General features: G+C 37.9%; 1 protein-coding gene across 5 annotated transcripts in view; it reads right to left on the minus strand.

The window, feature by feature from the left end:
- Window positions 1-14,375: 14,375 nt before the first annotated feature.
- Window positions 14,376-20,769, minus strand: part of LOC127454856 (kinectin-like) — a 74,436-nt gene continuing 68,042 nt past the window's right edge. Inside the window, exon 36 of one of the 5 annotated variants that reach the window (XM_051722330.1) lies at window positions 14,376-15,889. In XM_051722330.1, coding sequence (XP_051578290.1) covers window positions 15,851-15,889 — 39 coding nt within the window. In that variant the 3' untranslated portion in view covers window positions 14,376-15,850. The remainder of the gene's footprint in view (window positions 15,890-20,769) is intronic. The other 4 variants (XM_051722328.1, XM_051722329.1, XM_051722332.1 and 1 more) reach the window with 4 other exon arrangements.

Here is a 20,769-nt window from a genome sequence, read left to right on the forward strand (position 1 = left end):
TGATGTAAAAAAAACAGCACCATCACTATTTGAAAAAGTACTTTTTTTATCAAATCTAGACAGGCCCCATTTCCAGCAGCCATCACTCCAAAATTATCTTTGAGTAATCATGCTAAATTTCTAATTTGGTACTAGAAAATCACTTGCCATTATATCAAACACAGCTGAAAGCTATTTGGTTCATTAAATGAAGCTTAACATTGTCTTTGTGTTTGTTTTTTGTTTTTTTGCAATTAACAATTTTTATTGATTCCAATGACAAATCAAATAAACATAACAGGAAACATGGAATCACATTACATAAACCTAAACCCTTCCCTCCGAACATTCCCACCCCCCCACCCGACACAAACACACACCCCAGTGGCCTGACATCAAACCAACAATGACACACAATGTAGACAATAAATCAACAGACAGTATTCAGAAAAAAAATATAAATAAAAAAATAAGAAAAATAAATAAATAACAATAAGAATGCACACACACATTCAATATTACCCATCTCCCTCCACCGTCTCCCCCCGAGAACCCTCCACAAAATCCAAATACCTACCCCATTTTTTATTAAATAATCCCATGTTGCCCAGCCTTCTACAAACCATCCCCTCAAAAGCCGCCACCCTGCCCAACTCCGCGCACCACTCCAGAAACGAGGGTGCTCCCTGATTTCCATCCCCTAAGGATGACCTGCCTTCCAATCATGACACCAGCCAGGACCCAACTCTTCATGAACCCATCTCCTACATCAATGGCCATCCCATCACCCAGAACACAGAGCCTGGGGCAAAATTAAACCTGAGAAGCCAACACATCACAAATAAAATTCTGAACCCTCAACCAAAATTCTTGAATCCTTACACACCCCCAAAAAATATGGGTTGTGTCCCCATCTTCTGATCGGCATCGCCAGCAGGTGGGTGTGTCTTTGAGACCAAGTCTATATAATCTAGAGGGGGTCCAATAGAATCGATGTAAAATCTTAAATTGCATCAGATGCACCCTTGCATCACTAGATGTAGACTTGATGTTTTTTAGAATCCTAGCCCACACTCCCTCCTCCAATACCAAGTTTAAATCTTTCTCCCATACTCTCTTGAGAGAAGTTAAAACTCTGTCACCCAGACTCTGAATTAATAGGGAATAATACACTGATGCCTCATGACCTTTTCCAAAGCAGTAATCACCACTTCTAGAGTATCTGCCGCTTTAGGGGAGTGCGTGCTACTCCCAAAAACAGTGCAGAGCAGGTGGCGCAGCTGTAAATACCTATAGAATTGAGATCTAGGATCCCAAAATGTTGAATCAAATTTTCAAAAGATCTCAATACTCCACTCTCATATAGGTCACCGAGTACGTAAGTGTCTTTTAATATCTCCAGAGCCTGAGGATTTTGACTTCTTTGCCATGTTGACTTCAAAGAACAGATATGTAGCAGGATGTGTCGAATCTCACTGGTTTATGACATAAAAATAATTAAAAACTAGCAAAGTGTGCAGAGCTCGCCGTTTACAAATTCTACCGCAGAGCGATGACATCTCAGATCATTACCTCGTCTCTTGTATGCTGCGATCAGCTAATGTTACTCAATCTACACCATGCTATCGTTCAGGTAGACCACTAAAGTTAGCTTCACTAATAATCTTCCAGTTCTATCTCATACACTCAGTAAGCCCCAAAGTCTAGAAGAACTTGATGAAATAACAGAAAATATAAATACAGTCTTCTCTAGCACTCTTGATAGTGTCGCCCTCCTTCGAATAAAGACAATTAAAGAAAAAAGCCTCGCACCATGGTACAATGATCACACTCATGTTCTCAAGAGAGCAGATCGCAAAATGGAGCACAAGTGGAAGAATACAAAATCAGAGGTATTTCGCGGTGCATGGAAGGATAGTGTCTGTAGCTACAGACAGGCATTAAAAGCTGCCAGGTCATCATATTTACTCATAGAAAATAACCACAACAATCCTAGGTGTTTATTCAGTACTGTGGCAAAATTTGTTAGGAATAAAGCCTCAACTGAACCATAATAATGACTTCATGAATTTATTTACTTATAAAGATAATCAGAAATAAAGTTGGAATTATGCAATCATCTGTCACAGTACCTCAGAAAACAGTGTCTCATAATTTTCCTCACGTGCAACTTCAATCCATCGCTGTCATAGGTCATGAATAGCTAATAAAACGTATCGAAACATCAAAAGCCACAACACGTATGTTAGATCCAATACCAATTAAGCTCTTAAAAGAGGTATTCCCTGTAATCTCAGAACCTCTTCTTAATATTATTAACTCCTCGCTATCCTTAGGACATGTCCCAAGAAACTTTAAAATGGCAGTTATCAAACCGCTTATTAAGAAGCCACAGCTTGTTCCTGAGGAATTGGCTAATTATAGACCAATTTCAAATATCCAGTTTATGTTGAAAATACTAGAAAAGGTTGTGTCCTCCCAATTATGTTAATTTCTACAGAGAAATAGTATAAATGAACAATTTCAGTCAGGATTTAGGCCACACCACAGTACAGAAACTTCACTTATCAGAGTTACTAATGACTTGCTCTTATCATCTGATCGCGGCTGCATTTCCCTTCTAGTGCTTTTAGATCTTAGTGCTGCCTTCGACACAATAGATCACGATATTCTCTTGAACAGGCTAGAGAATTATATTGCCATTTGTGGACTTGCATTAGCATGGTTTAGGTCCTATTTAGCAGACCGCCACCACTTTGTTTGTGTAAATGAGGAATTGACAAATCAAACAAAATTAAGTATGGAGTGCCACAGGGATCAGTTTTAGGGCCTCTGCTTTTCTCCTTGTATATGCTTCCCCTGGAAGATATATCAGGAATCATGGAATAAGTTTCCACTGTTATGCCGATGTTACCCAACTTTATATTTCTTCGAAACCCGATGAAATTTCACAATATTCCAAATAAGCAGAGTGTATCAATGAAATCAAAGATTGGATGGCCAGAAATGTCCTTTTACTCAATTCCAACAAAACAGAGGTACTAGTTATTGGACCAAAAACCTCTAAAAACAAGCTGCTAAACATAATTTGAATCTTGATGGATGTACTGTTACATCATCTTCAACAGTGAAGAACTTAGGTTTTATATTTGATACCAATGTCAATTGAAAATCAAATTTTCAGTGTTTGTGGAACAGCATTCTTCCATCTAAGAAATATTGCTAAGTTACGACCAGGGTTGGGAGGGTTACTTTTGAAATGTATTCCACTACAGATTACAGAATACATGCTGTAAAATGTAATTTGTAATGTATTCCGTTAGATTACTCAAGGTCAGTAACGTATTCTAAATACTTTGGATTACTTCTTCAGCACTGGTAGATTTTTTCACTTGTTTTGACTATAAAAACTCTGCCAGTACAGTAAAACCAAATACACGTTAAAAATACATTCTCTGAAAAACCTAAATATCTTTTGCAGTGTTGTTTCTAAAACAAGATAAATCAAATTGAGCTTGTTTAAAGGATTTTTTTTATATTTTTACAGGAAAACAATACAAAAATTATTACCTAGAATACGATTTTTGCCCTAATATCAAAGGTCTTACTAGAAAAAAAAAAGAAATTATGATCCAATGTGAATTTTCTTGATAAAAAAATATGATCGTGCCTGGTAACGTGCATGTAAAATGACTAGTAATAGCATTTTTGCTTAGCGTAAATCTGACAATTTACACAAGGTTTATTTCTATTTCTTCTGCTCCAAACTTATTTCCAACTTACTTCTCTCTCTGCTCGTATGAATGTAACGCATCATAAGAAAGTGTTTCACCGCTGTTCAAATGCATTTTGGATCGCATAATTTATATGTATACATTTTTCCATCTGAAAGGACTAAATATTAAATGAAACAAATGACAATAAAATTCAAAGTAATCTCTTCAGTAATCAAAATACTTTTTGAATGTAACTATTCTAATTACCAATGATTTAAATTGTAACTGTAGTGGAATACAGTTACTTATATTTTGTATTTTAAATACGTAATCCCGTTACATGTATTCCGTTACTCCCCAACCCTGGTTACGACACATGCTCTCTGTTGCTGATGCCGAAAAATTAATTAATGCATTCATGACCTCAGGACTAGATTATTGTAATGCATTACTGGGAGAATGTCCAGCAAGTTCAATAAATACACTTCAATTGGTTAAAAATGCAGCAGCCAGAGTGCTGACTAGAACCAAGAAATATGATCATATTAGTCCCATTTTATCGTCGTTACATTGGCTACCTGTTAAATTTCATATTAATTAAAAAATTCTGTCGACTGCATGCAAAGCTTTGAATGGTCTAGCTCCACAGTTCTTAAGTGACCTTCTGACACGCTATATTCGTTCATTATGATCGCAAAATTCTGGCCTGTTAATAGTCCCTAGAATATCAAAATCCACAAAAGGAGGTAGATTCTTTTCCTATTTGGCTCCTAAACTATGGAATATTCTCCCTAACACTGTTTGGGATGCAGACACACTCACTCAATTTAAGTCTAGATTAAGGACTGTTCTACTTAGCCAGGCATACACCTAATTTATCCATCAACTCACAATTAGGCTGCTTTAGTTAGGTCTGCCAGAACCTGAAACATTGATCATGATCTATAACTCTGCAAAAAATTGAATGGCATCTACGCTAATATTATTCTATTTGTTTCCATGTCTCAACCTCGGGACTCCTATCCCGAGGCCACCAGAACCTTCCAGATCCAGCTCCATTCCTGCTTGGTATCAGACTGACATCACTTCAGTCTATTACGATGCACCACAGAGGATGAACTGATGCCAACTCCAACCATAAGACATGGGATACTTCATATGCCATTGCCTGAACCTTGGACTAAGAATAGACATCACCGAAATTACCAGCCGGTTGAACTGCAAAGCACCTCACTGATCTCGGCCTGCATCACCTTGGTCTAATGATGGACGACACTCTTAAAATGGAATACATAGACTACCAATACCAGTCCACTACCAGCCTTCATCAGCCAACTAAAAAAGGACAATGCATCTATGTGAACTTCTGCAGTTAATCCAGGATGAACTTCAAAGAAATTAATCTTATAGTTCATACAAAATCTTTGTATAAACCCTGGCCCTTAACACTTACTTAGTTTAATCATTTTAAACTATGACTTGCACTACACATAAATAGTAATATTGGCATTATATTCATGCTGTTAGCCAGAGGGGAACTGGCCCCCACAGTGAGCCTGGTTTCTCCCAAGGTTATTTTTCTCCATTAACCAGCATCTTATGTAGTTTTGTGTTCCTTGCCACAGTCGCCTTAGGCTTGCTCACTGGGTTCCGAAATACAATTATAATTTAATTACTTATTTGTATACACACTTCATAATTGTATTTAATTAAACTACACAATGATGACTCTAAGACTTTATAGATATTACGGTATCATTTTCTGTTAATGCATGATTTTCTGTAAAGCTGCTTTGAAACGATGTGTGTTGTGAAAGGCGCTATACAAATAAAAATTACTTGACAATATATATATATATATATATATATATATATATATATATATGTGTGTGTGTGTGTGTGCATAAATCCTCCCTTTTGTATAATTGTCCATGTATGTCTAGTCTGGAACAAAGTATGTTTATATCTTACCTCCCACTAATAAACATGCCAATAGACCCAGATATGAATACTCCATACAGAGGCTCTTATTAGAAGTAAAATATGTCTTATTCATTTTGAGATTATTTTAATTAAATGTCTGTTTAGATTAGAACACTAAATTCTTGGAATTATTTACAGCAACACTAATCGTTTTTTAATCTGTAAAAAAAGTAGCACCTCAAGGCCTGCCGTAATTGGGCTTCTATTGTTCTTACCTTAATGCCACTTCAGAGTAAATTGTCAACATTCCATACAGATTGTTTCTTGTATTGAGTAACTGTTCTGTATCAGTGCTTATTGCTCAATTCTGGCAACATGCTGACATCATCTTATAACCAGTATGTGGAAATGTTTGTCATATAGTTGTCATTTTTTATGTAGCAGATTCCCTACATCCACCCAACCCCTTCATGCACACACGTGCCTGGACACAGGATCAAAGGCTTGGTCACAAATACCATCTTGATGGATAGCAGATGCAAAGAGCTGCTGTTCCTGAAAGGCATGTGTCTGGTTTAGATCTTGGTACTATGAGAATATTACTGAATGTACACAAAAGAGAAATTAAGAAGTAAGACACATGACCACAGTGTGCAGACAGAACGATTGCGCAACTTAGACGCAGTTAAGATCTGGACTGAATAAACGCCAGGCTGGGGGCCTGGGTAGCTCAGCGAGTATTGACGCTGACTATCACCCCTGGAGTCGCGAGTTCGAATCCAGGGTGTGCTGAGTGACTCCAGCCAGGTCTCCTAAGCGACCAAATTGGCCCGGTTGCTAGGGAGGGTAGAGTCACTTGGGGTAACCTCCTCGTGATCGCAATTAGTGGTTTTCTTTCTCGATGGGGTGCATGGTAAGTTGTGCATGGATCGTGGAGAGTAGCAAGAGCCTCCACATGCTGGGAGTTTCCACGGTGTCATGCACAATGAGCCACGTAATAAGATGCATGGATTGACTGTCTCAGAAGCGGAAGCAATGGAGACTTGTCCTCCGCCACCCGGATTGAGGTGAGTAACAGCACCACCACGAGGACCTACTAAGTAGTGGGAATTGGGCATTCCAAATTGGGGAGAAAAGGGGATAAAAAAAATAAAGACCCAAAGGCTAATACACATCTTATTTCTGCTAGGATAACATCAGATACAGAACTAAGGATGATATGTATGAACTTGTAACATTGTGGCAGAGCAGGAGCAGAGCAAGACAATGGTGAAGTGCTGAATCCAAGTGCAGTTTTATTTACAAGGTGAAATCCAAACGTGAAAGTATCAAAACAAAGTGCCTTGCCTTGCCTTGCCTTGCCTTGCCTTGCCTTGCCTTGCCTTGCCTTGCCTTGCCTAATAACATGAAGACTGAATCGACATTACACCAACACAATACTTGACCAAGGACAATGGCAAACATGAGGGCTTAAAAACATGGACATGGGTAACCACATGACATAGACAACCAATGACGAGGTTAAACTAATGAACATGATAACAAGACTAATAAACAGGAACCAATAATAAAACAGAACTGATAATAAGATAAGACGCATGAAACCAGATACTCTCATGACAGGAACAAATGAGGAGAACAGGAAATCACATGAAAAGGACACATGACCTGAAACAGGGACAGGAAGTAAACTAATTTCAAAATAAAAGGCATGAAAACAAAACATGAACAAAAATACAATTAAACTTGACAGAATTTTATTTTTTTGAAAAAATACAAATAAATATGTAAGCAGTGCTTGTGGGTTCTGAGTGGTTTTTGCATGCGTTGGGTTGCGAAGTACAGGTGCATCTCAATAAATTAGAATGTTGTGGAAAAGTTCATTTATTTCAGTAATTCAACTCAAATTGTGAAACTCGTGTATTAAATAAATTCAATGCACACAGACTGAAGTAGTTTAAGCCTTTGGTTCTTTTAATTGTGATGATTTTGGCTCACATTTAACAAAAACCCACCAATTCACTATCTCAGAAAATTAGAATATGGTGACATGCCAATCAGCTAATCAACTCAAAACACCTGCAAAGGTTTCCTGAGCCTTCAAAATGGTCTCTCAGTTTGGTTCACTAGGCTACACAATCATGGGGAAGACTGCTGATCTGACAGTTGTCCAGAAGACAATCATTGACACCCTTCACAAGGAGGGTAAGCCACAAACATTCATTGCCAAAGAAGCTGGCTGTTCACAGAGTGCTGTATCCAAGCATGTTAACAGAAAGTTGAGTGGAAGGAAAAAGTGTGGAAGAAAAATATGCACAACCAACCAAGAGAACCGCAGCCTTATGAGGATTGTCAAGCAAAATCGATTCAAGAATTGGGGTGAACGTCACAAGGAATGGACTGAGGCTGGGGTCAAGGCATCAAGAGCCACCACACACAGACATGTCAAGGAATTTGGCTACAGTTGTCGTATTCCTCTTGTTAAGCCACTCCTGAACCACAGACAACATCAGAGGCGTCTTACCTGGGCTAAGGAGAAGAACTGGACTGTTGCCCAGTGGTCCAAAGTCCTCTTTTCAGATGAGAGCAAGTTTTGTATTTCATTTGGAAACCAAGGTCCTAGAGTCTGGAGGAAGGGTGGAGAAGCTCATAGCCCAAGTTGCTTGAAGTCCACTGTTAAGTTTCCACAGTCTGTGATGATCTGGGGTGCAGTGTCATCTGCTGGTGTTGGTCCATTTTGTTTTTTGAAAACCAAAGTCACTGCACCTGTTTACCAAGAAATTTTGGAGCACTTCATGCTTCCTTCTGCTGACCAGCTTTTTAAAGATGCTGATTTCATTTTCCAGCAGGATTTGGCACCTGCCCACACTGCCAAAAGCACCAAAAGTTGGTTAAATGACCATGGTGTTGGTGTGCTTGACTGGCCAGCAAACTCACCAGAGCTGAACCCCATAGAGAATCTATGGGGTATTGTCAAGAGGAAAATGAGAAACAAGAGACCAAAAAATGCAGATGAGCTGAAGGCCACTGTCAAAGAAACCTGGGCTTCCATACCACCTCAGCAGTGCCACAAACTGATCACCTCCATGCCACGCTGAATTGAGGCAGTAATTAAAGCAAAAGGAGCCCCTACCAAGTATTGAGTACATATACAGTAAATGAACATACTTTCCAGAAGGCCAACAATTCACTAAAAATGTTTTTTTTTACTGGTCTTATGATGTATTCTAATTTTTTGAGATAGTGAATTGGTGGGTTTTTGTTAAATGTGAGCCAAAATCATCACAATTAAAAGAACCAAAGACTTAAACTACTTCAGTCTGTGTGCATTGAATTTATTTAATACATGAGTTTCACAATTTGAGTTGAATTACTGAAATAAATGAACTTTTCCACGACATTCTAATTTATTGAGATGCACCTGTAGTTGCTTACTGGCCAAAAAAGTGAAAAGAGCCCACATGATATTCAAGTCCCTAGATATGGCTCAGATCCCTCCTTTAATTAAAGTCTATAGTAATTTTTTTTTGTTTGTTTTTTTTGCCTTTTTTATGACTAGTTAAGTCTATGGCATTTTTTCGCCCATTTTGATTGCTAGGCAAAAAAAAAAAAAAAACACCTCTCCTCTACAAACCACACAGTTTGAGGTATTGTTCATGTCTGTAGCATAAAAGGTGCAAGACGAGTAACACACTGAAATTTAATACTTGAGGTCAATGGTTTTGGAAAGTATGAGCAATTGTAATATTAATATTGCAATAAAAGCAATAGGGGAAAAATCTCTTGTAATTTACATACAGAATGTTATGTATAAACATACTGTACATTATGTTGTGTATATACAAAATCCTGTCTAAATATGCTGCACAGCTTCTGATCCAAGCTCTGGTCATCTCAAGACTGGACTACTGTTATGCTCTATTGGCTGGCCTCCCAGCTAGCATGATTAAGCCACTAGATGGTCCAGAATGCAGCAGTGTGTCTGGTCTTCAGTCAGCCAAAGAGGGCTCATGTTACCCCACTCTTGATTTCACTCCACTGGTAACATGTAGCTGCTCGCATCAAATTCAAGGCTTTGACTCTGGCCTTCAGGACAGCCTGTGGAACAGCACCCTCTTACTTTAATTCACTCCTCCAGATCTAGGTCCCAACTCGCTCTCTGTTGTCAGTGAACAAGCAGCACCTGGTGGTCACGTCGCAAAGAGGCACAAAGTCTATTTCACTTTCATTCACTTTCTCTGATCCTCTGTGGTGGAATGAGCTTCCAACCTCCACACAATCTTCTGAAACCATATCAACATTGAAGAACCAGCTGAAAATGAGCACTTGACCAATCCACACTAAATGCACTTTTTAACAACTTTTTACTATTTTTACTATTTAACAATTACTACTACAGCCACTTTGAGAACTTGGCAGTGTGATACTGCAGATATTGTTGACTTTTGTATGGCAATTGCTTGCCATGTTCTACATTTGTAAGTCGCTTTGGATAAAAGCTTCTGCTAAATGACTGTGACGAGGAGGGGGGCGTGACCGATTACTACTCACTTAATTTCAGTAACCGCCCTGTTATTAGATCCCCTTTCACTCATGGATTAAATTAATCATGACTACCTGTGAATTGCGAATTTCTACAATGGCATCTGAAACTGAAAACTATTGATTTTGAATGATGCTGCATCCACACCGCTAGGTGTCAGTGTAAGTCAAAGATGACATATTCAAAAAATTACTGAGTGCACCTTTAAACAATGCAGTGCAATATAGTGTTCTCATGTGACAACAATGTAGTATGCTAGTAGCAGAATGCTTTTATTCCATTTCGACATGGCCAATATGTTCAGAGAGCTGATAAACTGTACTCTTTGAACTAGCATTTAGTATTGTGTTACTACACGTACTATATGTATTTTATGAAAGTTTTGCTGATTAAAATGGTCTGTGATTACTGAAATTCTAATCACTGCTCCCAAGTGGCTGAAGCTAGAAGTATTGTTGAACGCTGTGTGAGCTCCAGCTTTCGAGGAAGGATATAGCTGCAGGCAGAGCTCCAAACCACCATTAAAGATATAGGGAGCCCCTAACCAAACCCTTTCCCTAACCTTATATATGTGTGGGGAAGTGATGCCCCATTTTGGAGCTGGTGCAACCTCCTTTTGGAGTAACCCCGCCCTCTTTTGGAGTATCCGCCCCCATTGGAGATCTGTTGCCTGCAGCTAAACCTACTTGAGTTTTCGGGTGAAATGTCCACAGAGTGGCGCCAAAAGCGAGTTGTATTTTAAGTTGTAAATTATATAATACAGACAACCGGAATGCATATTTTATTAAAGAAATATTTCCCCAAAAATGAAAATTCTCTCATCATTTACTCACCCTCATGCCATCCCAAATGTATATGACTTTCTTTCATCTGCAAAACACAAACATAGATTTTTAGAGGAATATCTCAGCTCTGTAGGTCCATACAATGTAAGTAATTGGTGTCCAAAACTTTGAAGCTCCAAAAAGCACATAAAGGCAGCATAAAAGTAATCCATAAGACTCCAGTAGTTTAATCCATGTCTTCTGAAGAGACGCAGTTGGTTTTGAGTGAGAACAGACCAAAATATAAATCGTATTTGACAGTACATCTTGACCTCTATAGTTTCCTTGGAGATCATGATTTCAAGCTCAATTACACTTTCAATAGCACCATCTAGTGCTCTGCGCATGCATCAAACACTAGGAAGTGTAATCAAGTTTGAAATCTTGTTTGAGATATTCTTCTAAAAATCTTTGTTTGTGTTCAGCAGAAGAAAGAAAGTCATACACATCTGGGATGGCATGAGGGTGAGTAAATGATGAGAGAATTTTCATTTTGGAGTGAAGTATTCCTTTAACCATACGCCCTGACCAAAACCCCAACCCTTAACCTAACCAGTGGAGTAAAAATGTAATTTTTGTGCGAAAATGCAACCTCTGCACTTACCATTATTTATGTAAATGTGATTACTTCCTGGTTTCCATGGGGCACAACCTCAGTCAGTATCGCTAGAGGGAAATGTATTTATGATTGAACTGAAGCAAAAATTTAATTTGGCTAAATTGGGTTGATTTCAGGGTACATGAACTTTCAGAAGCAACATGCAAATGTTACCGTGTGATCATGTTGATTTAATGTCCATTTCAGTAAAATGTATTTCACTAGGTTTACACTACCCTGTATAGGCCTCTATGGTGTTAAAATCTCTATAGTGATAATGTGAGGGACAGAGGCAGGCCCAGGATCAGCTGACTGCAGTGTGATACAGGACAGGACAGGAGAGAATGGCTGGAATGTGCTGTGACTATGCTAGCAGGTCTGCTGACCTGGGAGCCACACAAACGTCTCATTATCATCACTTTAGCTTGTTCTTCATCCTCATTGCATCCATTTGTTGTTTTAGAATAGAAAGGTAAGTGAAAATGTGTGATGTACTTTCAATTTAAGACATTTCTGAGTGTGTGTGAGCATTAACCACAGAAATATGGTTCATTTAAAGGGACAGTTCACTCAAATATGAAAATTTCTCATCAACCTCATGTTGCTACTGGTAAACATCCTCCGTCACTGTATGGAAAATAGCAGCTGCCTAGACATTCTGCTATATAATTACTTTTGTGTTCAATGAGGAGAAAAATCATATGTGGTTTTAGTGATATGAGGGTGACTTTTGGGTGAAATATCCCTTTAAATAACTATTTTACTTGTTTTTCATCCCCTTTAAAGGTTATGTGTGTAATGTTTTCAAAAAACATTCTCCTATATCAATTTTTTTCAAGAATCCCAACCAGCACAACATAGCAACATTGGCTAAATTAATGGCGTGATTTTGTGGTGGGTCTATCTGTTTAAACGAGCATTGGAAGGCAGGGGGAGTGTTTGGGAAACTTCTTTGAAAACAATCATTATTTTTACAATGCAGTTCCATTTGGTGATTCTAGTGGTGCAGAAATTACGCACTTTACATTCAAATCTGATTGTAGTAGGCTAATGAAAATTAAAGGGAATAGTTCACCTTAAAATGAAAATTCTAGTTCAAGTCATGTCATCCCAGATGTGTATGAATTTCTGTCTTCAGTAGAACACAAAGATTTTTAGAATATTTCAGCTCTATAGGTCCTCACAATGCAAGTGAATGGTGGCCAGAACTTTGAAGGTCCAAAAAGCACATAAAGGCAGCATAAAAGTAATCTATAAGACTCCAGTGGTTAAATCCATGTCTTTAGAAGTGATATGATAGGTGTGGGTAAGAAACAGATAAATATTCTATATATATATATATATATATATATATATATTTTTTTACAATAAATCTCCACTTTCACTTTCATATAATTTCACATTCTGAAAGTTAAAGTGGAGATTTATAGTAAAAAAGGATATGAAATATTGGATTTGTTTCTCACCCAAAGTGATTGCATCGCTTTAGAAGACATATTAAACCACTGGAGTCGTATGGATTACTTTTATGCTGCCTTTATGTGCTTTTTGGACATTCAAAGTTCTGTCACCATTCACTTGCATTGTATGGACCTACAGAGCTGATATATTCTTCAAAAAAATCTTTCTGTTCAGCAGAAGAAAGTTGTCACAGATCACTGGTTTTAGATGAGCTTTACACAGAAAATTGCAATTGGTTCTAGAATAAAAAGACAGTTAAGTTGGAAAAGAAACATTCGAAAATAAAATGTGTATTTCGCAATCAGAAATATTATGAAACAGTAAAACAGACCTCAGCAATCCCATTATTGATTTGAAGAATGTTTGCTTAGAGGTATGACTGCCCCCTTGCTGCAGTCTAACATTCAGCATGAATCAGATGATATCAACAACCTCTTGTTATAGTACAGTACTTAGCTAATGTTACAAATTTATATAACTCAATTTATCAAAGCAAGCAGGTTCAACATGATCCAATCAAATGCAAGAGAGCCAAGTAGATCACCTGTCATTTTGACTAAAGAAGCATGTAGAGTGGAAACAATTTTGACATTTCCTTCATGCCTGACTGAAAGATAATAATTTAACAATTAAGTTGCTTATTGTTTTCAAGTGCTGGCAGCTTTACTTAAGAAATGCTTTTATCCAAAGTGAACATGATTTGCTCTTAAAATATATTTTTTTCCCCAATCATGTCAAATAATTCCTCAGATAAAACAACTATGACAACAATGTATTGTCCCATAACTGTCTATAGACCTTGAATACTGTAGTTTACCATCATATCATTCACAGGTAAAACTTCACAATAAGGTTCTATTTGTTAATATTTGTAAATGCATTAGGTATCAAGAACTAATAATCAAACATTTGTACAGCATAAAAAAGCTTGGTTAATGGTAATGTGTAAAAACACAAGTCTTTATTGTTAGTTTATAATGCATTAACAAATGTTAACATATATAGGCTTTCATTTAAAAAATTACTAGTATATGATGAAACTAACATTAACCAAGTGCTGTAAAAGTATTGTTCGTTGTTAGTTCATGTTAACAAATACAACCTTATTGTAAAGTGTTACCCATTCTCAAATCAAAGATAGTGAGTGCAAGTAAAAGTGCAAAGTGATCACAAGTAAAATATGAATTTACTAGCATAAGAATTTCGTGTGAATCAAAACAGTAATTTCCCCATTTACTGTTTTCCTTTATTATTATTATAATTTTTCTCGAAACAATGACACAATGCTAAGAGACTTCTCCTTTAGGGTAAAAAGCTCATTTAGGAACTTGTTCTGTAACTCCCATATATATTTACCAACAAATGTGTTTACAGCAACTTCCTATAAATGGCTTAAAATGTCCTAAAACATATATTTTCCCTACAACAATATATGAAAGTAATTTCTTTGATATATAACAATGAAAATAAATACGTTTTCTTCAATTTACAGTACCTATACATTCCAATATACGTACATTAACCCCAAATAATTTAACCATTAAAAAATACAATGGCTTCTTATCAAAAGTAATTTTTATGTTAAATATTTTCTGTATGTTTGGAGGAGAAAAACAATAGTAATTTCCTAGATTGTCTACCGCTGTCCATGAATCTGAAAATAGAATTTTATTCCCCACAAAACTTTATTTCCCCAAATTGTTAAATGCAATAAATTCCTGCTATAATGATGTAACTTCAAATGGAATTGAAGTAGTTTCTATGTAAAATACTGCATTTATTTTTGGTGTCGTAAAATTACAGGAACATGTATACATTTTGCCATACTGTCATCCCTGAAAAATTTAATTAGATTGCTGGTGCCTATATAACCTAAAGTCTACACCCACCAATTTCACCTTAATACAAAACACACACAGTTATACAATTTGGAGGCCACGCTGTTGTTTTTTTTTTTTTTTTTTAAATCAAGCATCCCTTTTATTACCGGTCACCTGTTTTACAAAAAATGAAATATTCAGTGTTAATGAAATTAGCAACAGTATAGATTGTGTTGATTACAGATGAGGAGGACACCTCTTTCTCTTTGAATCCATTGCCCAGTGATCACACTTTTCATGGCAGCACTTAACGCAGTTCATCACAGATTTAACCTTATGTCATCAACGATACCATAATATGCCCCACATAAAAATGGGACCCTTAGAAAGAAATACTAAACACAGTAAAATTAACATTTCTGAATGTGGAAAAAAAAGAGAGGATTTATTTGTTTAACAGGAGTCTCTTGGATGTGCCTCCGAGTTTAGAGTTTCAAGACATGAGCTGAGAACACAACATAGTGAGTGTCAGTAGATCCTAACAGTTATAATATCATTAAAACAACACAAATAGCCTCAATGTTCTTTATACGAAAGGATAAAAACCTCTCTGGTCAAAGAGCTAACAAAAAGTAGCATTTAAAGTACTCTGCCTGAAAAAGGGTCAAATGAATTAAACAACGAGTCAAACCATCTTGGCTATCGGATGCTTTTGGCCTTGTATAAGTCTACTGAATATGAGGAATGCCACAGTAGGAGTCAACACAGGCATGGGATCCGGTTCACTGCGTGTATGTGGTCAGGGTCCAGTCAATGCCCTTTTAGGAGAACTAGACACCAGGTTGGAGTGTGCAGGGTTTGGTTCTGTTTAACTGGAGAACACGCATTTAATCTGGTGTAGTAAACAGGGCTGGAATCTGTTGGTGGATTATTGTGGTATGTTGATATATGTCTGTAAGAGTGCACTGAAGCCCTCCTCTGTTTACCTAGAGTTTATAATCAGAGTATAATTTATCCCCATCATCCTGAAACAAAAAGAGAAAACAAGACGTGTTTTAATATAATTCAGCTACACAGAATGAACAGAGAATTAAAGGTATAGTTCACCCAAAAATGTAAATTCTCTCATTATTTATGAACAAGATGGCGTCCGTGTGTGTGGCTTGCTGTCAGTTGTTACCCAGTTTGTTTGTTTTTATGTGCTTAATATATCTTTTCATTCAGAATGTATCAATGATACTGGTGTGCGATTGTCAAACCCTTTTCAGTATTCAATTTACTACTGATGAGCTCTTCATCGGAGATCAGAGAGGACCATACTTTGACCCCCCTCCTTTTTTGGCGAATATACCTGCTTGTTTGTGTTGGTTGCTGTGTTCTCTACCCGGGAGGAAGCGTCGCAGAAGACGAGGAAAGCAAAGTGGCATAGCCGTCATGCTAAAGTCTCGCTTGACGTCTCAATGCGTGTTTCACCCATGCCTGGGCTTTACTGCACCTGGAATAAACTGCGACTGCTTCGTCTCATGGCGTTCCTTAGAAGTATCATATCAGTGGATCTCACCCATCATTTCAAACTCTTCAGTTAAACTCTCTTCATATCAGCCACCCCGTCTTCGCTGAGGTGGAGTGAATCTACGAAATCTTCGACCACTGTGTTGTGCATCACAGCCAACTGACAACTCGCTGCGGATCAGGATGGCTCTGATTGGGGGCCTGGGTAGCTCTGCGAGTACTGACGCTGACTACCACCCCTGGAGTCGTGAGTTCGAATCCAGGGTGTGCTGAGTGACTCCAGCCAGGTCTCCTAGGCAAACAAATTGGCCCGGTTGCTAGGGAGGATAGAGTCACATGGGGTAACCTCCTCGTGGTCGCGATTAGTGGTTCTCGCTCTCAATGGGGCGTGTGGTAAGTTGTGCGTGGATCGTGGAGAGTAGCATGAGCCTCCACATGTGGAGTCTCCACGGTGTCATGCACAATGAGCCACGTGATAAGATGCGCGGATTGACTGTCTCATAAGCGGAGGCAACTGAGACTTGTCCTCCACCACCCGGATTGAGGAGAGTAACTGTGCGACCATGAGGACCCACTAATTGGGCATTCCAAATTGGGAGAAAAGGGGATAAAAAAAAAAGAAAGAAAAAAGATGGCTCTGATTAACACTAGATCAGTAGTAAATAAGACGTTTATACTAAAGGATTTTCTCACCTCTCGTGGCATGGATTTTTTGTTTGTAAAGGAAACTTGGTTAACCTCTGTGGATTTAAGCCCTTTTTCTGAACTTGTACCCTCTGGCTGCAAGTTTTTTAACTCACCCCGAACCTCAGGTCAAAACTTTCTGCTGCTAGATTGTTTAATGACTGATGCCTATTCAAGTTTTGAACTTCAGCTGTTTCAATTGGAACTGAAAAACCCATTGGTGATCGCAGTGGTGTATCGACCACCAAAACTAAACGAAGACTTTATTAATGAGTTTTCTGACTTTTTAGGGGATATTATCCCTAAGTTTGATAAATTTTTAATTCTTGGGGATTTTAATATACATGTCTGCTGTCCATCAAATTCACTGGCTAAAGAATTTATCAGCCTTATTGATTAATTTGACCTTGTTCAACTGGTGAAAGGCCCCACTCATATACAAGGACACACACTTGATCTTATTTTGTCACATGGCTTGTCTGTCTATGATGTCAGAATCTGTGATATTACTTTCTCTGATCATATGCCAATAATGTTTACGGTTTCACTTTCACATCAGACTGCCAATACATGATAAGATCAGCTACTAGTGATGATATTTCCATGAGCGTTTGAAGAGGTTTCTCAATCTCTTGAATACTCTTTTATCATGGTCTGAGTGCAGAGAAGCACCTTACCATGTTTAATTCTATTTGCACTGACATTATAGATTCTGTTGCGCCTCTGAAGGCTAAATATCCTAAAACCAAATCTGAGCCCTGGCTAAATGATACCACTCGTGCTCTTAGGCAGTTTTGCAGAAGAGCTGAAAGAAAATGGAAAAAAATAAACTTCAGATGCCGTATGATATATATTGGGGTGCCTTGTTTCAATTTCAGGGATCTGCCAGAGCAGCCAAGTCTAAATACCTCTCTGATATTGCTGAAAATAATTGTTATAGACCTAAAACTCCTTTCAATACTTTAAAATCTGTTATAAATCCCCCTGTTAGTGTTTTTCCTGCTGTGTCTACATCTCTCTGTGAAAGTTTTCTTAGATTCTTTGCTGACATATAATTTCTGCTCATGATCCGTCTGCCTCTACTAAGTGCACTTGTGTGTTAAGCCAGTTTGACCCCATTTCACTTTCTTCCTTACAAGAAATCACTGGTCAGCTAAAGCCTACTGTTTCTCCCCTTGATGTTATTCCTGCACGTCATCTTAGAAATGTTTTTAACACTGTTGGGCCCAGTAACTTGTCACTTACACTAGCAGCCAAAAGTCTGGAATAATGTTCAGATTTTGCTTTAATGGAAAGGAATTGGTATTTTTATTCACCAAAGTGGCATTCAACTGATCACAATGTATAGTCAGGTCATTAATAACATGAAAAATTACTATTACAATTTGAAAAAAAATGACAGCTTTGCAGATCCTTGGCATTCTAGCTGACAGTTTGTCCAGATACTCAGGTGACATTTCACCCCACGCTTCCAGTAGCACTTGCCATACATGTGGCCGTCTTGTCGGGCACTTCTCACGCACCTTACAGTCTAGCTGATCCCACAAAAGCTCAATGGGGTTAAGATCCATAACACTCTTTTCCAATTATCTGTTGTCCAATGTCTGTGTTGCTCACTCTAACCTTTTCTTTTGATTTTCTGTTTCAAAAGTGGCTTTTCTTTGCAATTCTTCCCATAAGGCCTGCACCCCTGAGTCTTCTCTTTACTGTTGTACATGAAACTGGTGTTGAGCGGGTAGAATTCAATGAAGCTGTCAGCTGAGGACATGTGAGGCGTCTATTTCTCAAACTAGAGACTCTGATGTACTTATCCTCTTGTTTAGTTGTACATCTGGCCTTCCACATCTCTTTCTGTCCTTGTTAGAGCCAGATGTCCTTTGTCTTTGAAGACTGTAGTGTACACCTCTGTATGAAATCTTCAGTTTTTTTGGCATTTTCAAGCATTGTATAGCCTTCATTCCTCAAAACAATGATTGACTGACGAGTTTCTAAAGAAAGCCATTTATTTTTTGCCATTTTTGACCTAATATTGACCTTAAGACATGCCTGTCTATTGCATACTGTGGCAACTCAAAAAACAAACCCGACAACACCTTGACATGCCTCACAGCTTCTGGCACACTGTAATTTGGAGTGACGAGACTAAAATAGAGCTTTATGGTCACAACTATAAGCGCTATGTTTGAAGAGGGGTCAACAAGGCCTATAGTGAAAAGAATACCATCCCCACTGTGAAGCATGGTGGTGGCTCACTGATGTTTTGGGGGTGTGTGAGCTCTAAAGGCATGGGGAATCTTGTGAAAATTGATGGCAAGATGAATGCAGCATGTTATCAGAAAATACTGGCAGACAATTTGCATTCTTCTGCACGAAAGCTGCGCATGAGATGCTCTTGGACTTTCCAGCACGACAATGACCCTAAGCACAAGGCCAAGTTGACCCTTCAGTGGTTTCAGCAGAAAAAGCTGAAGGTTCTGGAGTGGCCATCACAGTCTCCTGACCTTAATATCATCGAGCCACTCTGGGGAGATCTCAAACATGCAGTTCATGCAAGACGACCAAAGACTTTGCATGACCTGGAGGCATTTTGCCAAGACGAATGGGCAGCTTTACCACCTGCAAGAATTTGGGGCCTCATAGACAACTATTACAAAAGACTGCACACTGTCATTGATGCTAAAGGGGGCAATACAGAATATTAAGAACTAAGGGTATGAAGACTTTTGAACAGGGGTCATTTCATTTTTTTCTTTGTTGCCATGTTTTGTTTTATGATTGTGCCATTCTGTTATAACCTACAGTTGAATATGAATCCCATAAGAAATAAAAGAAATGTGTTTTGCCTGCTCACTCATGTTTTCTTAAAAAATGGTACATATATTACCAATTCTCCAAGGGTATGCAAACTTTTGAGCACAACTGTATGTGTGTGTGTATAATATATAAAATCAGTTTAATATATGTACTCCCATATACATAAATGTACATATTTTATTTGTGATGTGAGATCCAGCTTTGGATATTTAGGATCATTGAGGGACTCATACTCAACAATAACACAACGTGTACACATTCACTGATGCTCAAGAAGGCAACACACTACTATATGCATATTATACTTTATATAAATACCTGTTATGTAGATTCTGAAGGGCAGTACTAAATAATAATAATAAAACAACAACTTTAATCTCTTATATTTGTATAAATTCTGAAAGGGGTGTGAAAACTTATGACACAAAAGGGGAATGCAAATTTATGCACTCAACTATACAGTATATATATATAAAACACCTGATTAATGAGCTATCAGCTGTCTTTGGCTTTCTAACTTGTTTTTGAACAACAATCTAAATCGAGCAATTCTGTGACATGGCAACTAAAACAGCCATTTGGCTCCTAATGTTCCTTAGTCATTTTGTTAGTCTGGAGCCCTGGGTTCCTCAAGGATCCATTCTAGCTCCTATTTTGTTTTGCATGTATATGCTTCCTTTAGGTTCTATTTTTAAGAAACATAGTATATCTTTTCATTGTTATGCGGCCGCCACCCAAATCTTTTTGCCCTTAAATATAAGTGTGGCTTGGAACCCTTACTGGCCTGTTTTTCTGATCTAAAATCTTGAATGTCTTTACATTTCTTAAAACTGAATGAGACTAAGACTGAGATTATTGTGTTTGGCCCTTCTGAGGCCTCTGATATTCCTAATCT

The sequence above is a fragment of the Myxocyprinus asiaticus genome, chromosome 17 (assembly GCF_019703515.2).
Source record: "Myxocyprinus asiaticus isolate MX2 ecotype Aquarium Trade chromosome 17, UBuf_Myxa_2, whole genome shotgun sequence".
In the NCBI taxonomy this organism is placed as follows: domain Eukaryota; kingdom Metazoa; phylum Chordata; class Actinopteri; order Cypriniformes; family Catostomidae; genus Myxocyprinus; species Myxocyprinus asiaticus.